General features: G+C 41.3%; 1 protein-coding gene across 2 annotated transcripts in view; it reads right to left on the bottom strand.

The window, feature by feature from the left end:
- Positions 1-2,059: 2,059 nt before the first annotated feature.
- The window catches only part of Zc3h13 (zinc finger CCCH-type containing 13), a 62,508-nt gene continuing 56,795 nt past the window's right edge, over positions 2,060-7,772 (bottom strand). For both annotated transcript variants that reach the window (XM_021203342.2, XM_029541575.1), the window contains exons 18-19: positions 6,975-7,138; positions 2,060-2,900 (exon numbers count right to left, since the gene is read on the bottom strand). In XM_021203342.2, the coding sequence (XP_021059001.1) occupies positions 2,730-2,900; positions 6,975-7,138 (335 nt within the window). In that variant the 3' untranslated portion in view covers positions 2,060-2,729. The remainder of the gene's footprint in view (positions 2,901-6,974; positions 7,139-7,772) is intronic.

Raw genomic sequence — 7,772 nt, 5'->3', positions numbered from 1 at the left:
GCATCTTTATTCAACGGAATAGTAAGGAACCAAGCGGGATGTACTGCAGACTTAAAGTTGCACAGATATGGACGAGTCACAAATACCTAATGTGGCTATGAGGTAGGATGGGCATCATCTGAATTCAGTGGTCCGGATGGGGAGATCATGTGATCACTGGCCAGGCCTTTCAGCCTATGCTACTACTTAGGCAAACTTGCAAGTTTCCATCAATGGTGGAGAGGCGCCTGTGGAAATGCTAATTCAGTTATTTGTCAATGCACCTCTTATTTATCTTGCACTACAGAAGCACTTCTGCTAGAACTGAGAGGTGCCATTACAGCAAATGAACAAAGTTGTGAGAGCTTTAAGTACAAGTCCATACTTACAGATTAAAAGTGTCTTCTAGGTATTAGGTCTGGAGTCAACAAGAGACCCAACAAGACTTGGGTAGCAATTTATCTGTGTAAGGAGTTTGGAAACAAGACCCGAATAGTCTTTTCCAACTGGGAACGTGAAGTTCTGGAAACGGTGATCTCATGCAAAACAGATGGTCCTAAAGCTTTTGTCTGCAGCCTGACAGGAAGGCAGATTCAGCCATCTAGTTTCCATTTGAGACAGGTCGTTGTAGGTCTGGCTGTCCTGAAGTTTGCTGTGAGCAGCAGGCTGCCCTTAACCTCACAGAATCCCACCTGCCTTAGCCTCCTAGGCACTGGGTTTAAAGGCAGGCACCATCACACCTCACTTAGGTAATTTTAGATAGATTCAGCAGTAGTGGACAAACGAAGCCATGTTTTGTTTTTTATGTTTCACAATTCTGGGAGCACTTAGTTCTAGGACTTGAAATTTCTCGAAACTATTTTTCTTGGACTTTACACCTTGATGCTGCAGAGCCCAGTGCTTCCTACTGCAGACAGGAAGTGGTCTCCTGCTGGCATTCACTCTCTGGGGTCCTAACTTTCTGTTCTTTTCTTTTTATTTAATAGCGTTTGAAAAGAGCAAATGACACCTGAGGATTGATTCCCTCTCTCCCTTTCTCCTCTGGTGATATTTCCTAGAAATATTTTCAGAGCTATTTTGAAAATAAGACTATTTCCTTTGCTGTGTGGATACCCCACATAACAAATGCTTGAGATGGATTTAGAAGAAACTCAACATAATAGAACTGATGTTATGAAGGACTAGCTAGTGGATCTGCTTAGGAGACAAATCATACCAAGGAGAAGTCGGCTAAGGGAGACCTGCCTCCAAAGTATCCCACAATTAAGTAGTGTGTTAGCCGGCCTGTGAGAGATGAGCAAACACGAGGATGTGGGGATTTAAGTGTTTGCTTATCAGGGTGGACCAGCCATCGGGCCCTTCCTCAGAGAATATGCCTCTGACAGGCAGTTCAAGGGGGCGGTGCAGGGTCACAACGAATGTTAAGTCCTGGCCTGCTTTAAAGTCCCCAGTTCTTTCTTGAGAAAAGCATAATTCTATCAGGTGGGCAACACGACCCTGGGTAACAACTATTCAAAAAGAATAAAAAGGGCTCTTACTTGATTTCTCACTGGGAAGACACACTATTGCTAGAACAAGATGAATAGGTACACTGTCCCAGTGTCACCAAGCAATCTCCAGAGATGGGATATGAGGCCTGAGAGAAGTAACACAGCTCATGGCTTTTACAGAGCCCCATGAAAAGCCTGGAGCAAATTAGACCATCTCCTCTATTATCACCTCAGCACCACTGTCTGCCCAAATTCTTCAGCTTGCTGTCTATCCCATGTCCTCCTAAGAGTTTGCTTCATGAGCTAAACACATACAAGAACAAACTATTCTGAAATTTAAAGAAGTAAGCTTTACATAGCCCAGGATGGACAGAGGCAGCTCAGAACTGAGATGAAGGGGCAGGATTTTCACCCTGATCACAGAATTGCGAGCTGGATATGAAGTACACCCTCCAGTGTCCTCATACCTATGCAAGTGTCCAGTGCTAACTACACAAGCAGGAAAATTTGAAGAATGAAACTATATTGCTGATAATACGTGTTTCTGGGTATCGGGAGTCTGATTAATAAAGAGCAAGGAAAGTCTACAGCAGGAAAAGGGAACATACATTTATTAAAAATAAAATAGCACACAGACTCTGATAATGAACAATTAAACCCCACTCAAAGGTCCAAAGACTTCCAATATATAATGTAGCAATGTACATGTGTTAAAAAAAAAAAAAAAATCCCATGGAGTCATTTATTTTAGAATTTTCAAAAGAAAAAAACCCAAACCACCTGGCCTTCCTGTAGTGGACGTGGCCTCCCAGCACGCTCGCTAGGTTGGGGTTCCTCTCAGCTCTGTACACGGCCCTGTAGCCTGTGCAGCAGCTTCTAGCAACACGCCTTTCTGATTAAGGTCAGTTTCTGTATGATGATCCAGAATGAAAATCAATGCTTTTATTTCATAGAGTATTCATAGGCTGGAAGAGCAGGGGTGACCTGGTTTCTTAAAATCTTCAATTTTAATGAAGACACAGACGAAATTACTAAATCTAGACATTTTCACATTATTTTGCCTGAGTGTCAATTACTGTATAAAAATTATGGAGAATCTTAAATGAACCAAAGCTGGTATGTCTGAAGATTGAAGTTCTTCACTGCTGACGTGGCTGGTGACTGTTCTGTCTCTGTAGGTAGCAATGTCTTCAAACCAAAGAACTTCGAGATTATGCACTACTGGGAAGATGGAGCAAAAGGCCCGTCCTCAACCTTCGCCTAGGACACACACAGCTCCTGCTGTATACTGCACGGTGCTAATTTTCCATCTTCAGTCTTTTCCTGTCCAGGGGTATGGCAGGTGGTCTTCTTCTTAAATAACCGAAGACTTAGCCGAAGCAGCTCATTGTCTACCATCGGAGTGTTTGTGTATGCCTGCTTCACGGTTCCCTGTTTGGAAGAAACAAAAGCAATAAGCTGTACATTGCTGGGTGACAGTGGGAAATTGAGGCAGGGTACCTCCGCCCAACCCCGATGTCAGCTGAGCACTGACTATGACTTTAACTCCACAGATGCTAAAGTAACACTAGGATTCTGTTCAGGATCAAGCAAGCAAGCAAGCAAGCAAAGTGGGCACCCTGTTTGGCTCCTACTAAGGTGGGGTTCCTTAACAGTTCCCAACAAGTCATTAACTGCATTAGGTCTGCACCTCTGAGAAGAAAACAGATACTACAACAGAGACGAGGTGGAGTGTGCCGAGTCTCTGCTTCTCCCAAGGGATACAGCGGTGTCCACCCTGCTGATGGACACCTGTATTCAATCTTGCTTTTGCCTGACAAACTGCAAATTCTGAGGAAAGGATCACTTTTTCCTCATTCTTCCTTCATAAGTCAAGCATTCTTCACTCCTTATTAGTCTCTCAGCATTTGGGCCAGAGAACTGAATAAAGTAACGTTTTATGTACAATCCTATGAGGTTTAACACAGACAGACTCATGCAAACATGGCAACAATCAGGGTAGGCAGGCCGAGTCTTTACTCAATGAAGCATTTACTTCATATGCTCAGCCCTAATCCTGGCAACCACTGATGTCTTCACTGTTTCCCAAATGTCACAGAAGTACAGGCCAGGCCTAACCTACTGATGTTAGTTCCTTATTCAACATCATGCCTTTGAAAGTAATGCATGCTGCCCAGTCGGCAGTAGTGTGTTCTGTGGATAGGCCCTACCCATGTTCAATTGTGCTACAGTTCATTTTCTGTTGAGGAAGAACACTGGAGGTGGATTCAGTTTGGGGAAGAGTGTGGTCAAGTTGTAGCTGGTTAGTTCTTTTTGGCAACTGATATAGGTAATGAATAGGATTTCACTGCAGCCTTAATTTATACTCCATAATGGCTAGTGATGATACACATCTATTCATGTGCTTAATGGCTATCCACATTGGCATGATGTCTGTTTAAATATTTCACCATTTTGAAAATTTTTCTATTATTTTTTATTGTTAATTCTTGAGGATATCTGCATATATTTGGAGTATTTAAGAAGAGTATTCATAAGTACTGTCTCCCACTGTTTGTGTTTTCTTTTTTTAACCAGTGTCTCAATTTATAAAATGATTATTTCATTACAAAAAATTTTAAAAATTGAAACTATTTTATACTCTCCTGTCCCTCTTAACTGGCTACATTTCTGTCTGTCTACTTGTGCAATCTGCTTACTTCCATTTGACTGAAATTCTATTCTTTTATCTATACAGCATTATTCTAAATGTATATTTCACAGTATCTTGAAATTAATAGATAAATTCTCCCATTTGTTTATTCATGTGTGTATGTGTGTGTATAAAAATGATATGAGATTTCACATAAACTCTAGAATCAGCTTGTTTATCTCACAAAGAGTACAAAAATCTTGGTTGGATTTTTATTAGAATTTTGTTAGATCTGTAGACCAGTTTCTAGGGAGAACAATAATCTTAACTATTGCATGATATGATCATGTATTTTTTTCTTTTTAGTCTGATATATAGATGACAGTGAATGATTTTAGAACACCGGCTAGTCTTTCATTCCTGGGGTAACCCATATTTGACTGTAATACAGGATTCATTTCATTTTGTAGGATCTTTATGACTGTCGGCATGAGAGGGGTGAGCAGCAGTTTTCTCAGACTACTTGCAATGCTGGAGCTGTGGCATAAGCTGGGAAGGAAACACTGTGCAGAACCAGTGTTTGATTTGTTGTTATTTGGTTTTCTTCTTTTCTTTTGTTTTAATACTTAGCAGATTTGCAAGCATGAATGTCCAGGGTGGAAGTTTCATTTTTAGAAGGATCTAAACTGAAGTCTTCTATTCCTTCTTATACAGACTTGGCAGTTTGTGGACTCAGTCCATTCGTTGCTACTAAACTGAACTTTAACGCAACCTTTTTCTTTTCTTCTTTTGATTTGGTGCTCAGTGCTGAGGGCTGAACCCAGAGCCTTGGGCTTGCCAGGAGAGCCCTCTATTAGGGAGCCACATCTGGGCCCCACTACCCTCCTGTCACTATGGCATTCGTAGTGTCATCTCAACTTTTCTCGTTACAGTTCATTTGTGTTTTCTTTCTTAGTTTAGTTAGTAGACTATTAATTTCTTGAAAAACCAAACATACAAACAAATAAAAAACAGCTTTTGGTTTCACTATGTATTTTTCTAATGTCTGTCTCCAATTTTGTTAATCTATTATTTCCTTCCTTTTATTTGCTGTATATTATATGTTATAATGCTAAAATGATTTTAAAACTCATTTACAATAGCTTCGAGTTGTCTTTCCTTATTTTTTCCTACGGTGCTTTTATACTTAAACACTTCAAAGTAATTCTCCTATAAAGTGACAATGTCAAGTATGTGGTTAGTAGTTTTTCCACTTTTTGTCACTGAAGAAAAATCTATCTCTTATTCCAGGAAATAGCCCTGTTCTATTCTTCTCTTTTGTAGTGACATAAAACTTAATCTCAGTATTCTTCATGGGGCTTCTGAGCATTTAAAACTGTTTTCCAGTCTGTCCTTTCTCTCAGCATGTGCTGTTATTTGTAACCCAGGCTGGTCTCCAGCTTAAGACCCTCCTCCTCCCCCTGAGCAGAGCTCCCAGGCTACAGAAGAGTTCCCCAGGTCCAGCTACTGCTCATGTCCTTAACACTGAGAAATCTGAACACTCACAATTCCCTCTGCAGATGGATCAATTAAGCCATTTATAATGAATCATTAAATGTCACAATGTGTCATATGGTCCATTAATTATCTGTACTCTGAATTACAAGGTATAAGGCTCTAAACAATTCTCGTTGAGATTGTTCAGGGCTTTTGAGTTGTTATTGTATTTGAGGGACACAGCAGTATATTAGGGAGGAACCAAGAAGTACCATAAAATATATTTTACACAAAGTGGTCAGTATCTTGAAGATACTGGCACTCCTTATTAGAATCAGCCATAACATGATACAAATGTAACTTAAAACTGAAATTATAATAGGATACTGGTGACTATTGCTATACATACATGCTTAGGGATGGGGGATGGTAATACTCAGATAAACGCTGAGTTGAGAAAGGCTGCCAGGAGAGATAGCACCTAGGCAGCAGAATGAGATATTAAGGACATGCAGACTTTATGTGGGAAAGATAAGATAGACAGAGGAGATGGAAAGACAGAGACAGACAGACAGAAGGAGGGGGAGGAGGAAGAGGAGACAGTGAGATAGAGACAGAGACAGAGAGGGAAGGAGGGAGGGAGGGAGGAAGGGAGCGAAGGAAAGAGGGCAGGAGACAAACAGAGGGAGAAGCTGAACGGAAGGGAGAGATGGAGAGGGAGAGGGAAAGGGAGAGAGAACACACAGAATCCAGAAAGGGTGCGCCCTGGAGTAGGAGTGATATAGGTGGCTGTGAGCCACCCAACAGGGTGCTGGGAACTGAACTTCAGCACTCTGGGAAAGCACTAAGTGCTCTGAACCACTGAGCCAGCTCTCTAGCCACATAGACTTGACTTTCTAAAAAGTCTCCCATCCCACCTATCTGTGTTCATTTTAATCTTTAGAGAGGGTTTATATCTTTTGTTTTATAAATTTAATCTCCCCAAATCTCTTTTTCTTTATAGAAATTTAATAGGAAGAAAACTCAATGTTTTCCTGTGGACTCCTGTAGAATCTTAGCACTTTCTAACGTTACTGGCCAGCTTCTTTTGTCACATGTCCTCCACACTCACCTAGAGTCCCAGTTTCTAACTTTAAAAAGCCTAAGCCTCTCCCAACTTCTCAGGAGATCCTTTCTGATGTTAAATCACCTGCATTACTCTGTAGTAAATACTGACACACGCTCTGACACACAGTCTGCTTATCTTAAGGAGCTTTGTTCACAGGCAAAACAGCTCACAGAATGAATCGACTTTTGTGCATGAAGTCTTCCTGTATGCGCCTGAGAGACTAGGAAAGCAAATTCACACAACAGTTAAGATGAAAAATATACTCTTCCTACCAACCACCGCGTGGTACCTTTTCGTTCTTCACAAGCTGCTTCCGGATCGCAGAGTCCCGTCTGAAACACAATGCTTTGCAACACGGTCCCAGGTCACTAAGAAGACTTGCTCGCTCTTCTTTTCGAAGTAAAGCAGCCATGTTGAGAGCCCCTAGTTCATGTTCGAAAAGGCTGTCTGCATCTTTCAATCAAAACAAGTATACGTTAAGTTTCCCTAATAGGGAAGTGTCACCACTGACTTAACTGAATACTTCAAGAACCTCTGATTTACTAAACCAGAGTGAATGACTTGTCAAGGCAAGCAGCAATGGTCTCCCATGAACGGACCTTCAACACACAGGCACCTTGTTCATCTTAATAAGAACAGTAGTGTGATGTTATTTTAAATTTAAGATGTGCCAAAAGCAGACTTCAGAGGGAGAACGAGTCCACTGACTACTGACTTGGGAGAAAGGTCAAACAAGAGTGTTTAGGTCAGACTCAGTGTCTGGCCTAACAGTAAATCCCACTACAGTCCTACATCTCAGGACTGTTCTACAGCAAGATTCAAACGCAGTCACAGCAGAGATGGTGGCCTCTGGACCTCTGCTGTGAGCACAGCTAGGTGTTAGCCAGACACCTCAGACACATGGGACAATGTGCTAAGACACAATAACACGGCTTTCAATCAAACCATGTAAGGGAAAGAGAAAACACGTAGCTTGACACACACAGCGACACATAGACAGACACACAGATGCATGTGTGTATGTACACACACAGACACACACACCCAGAAATTATTATTAAAAAATTAGGATGGGATAAAGTAGACA

This window comes from Mus pahari, chromosome 8, assembly GCF_900095145.1.
Source record: "Mus pahari chromosome 8, PAHARI_EIJ_v1.1, whole genome shotgun sequence".
In the NCBI taxonomy this organism is placed as follows: Eukaryota; Metazoa; Chordata; class Mammalia; order Rodentia; family Muridae; genus Mus; species Mus pahari.
This window is presented reverse-complemented; position numbering and strand designations above follow the sequence as displayed.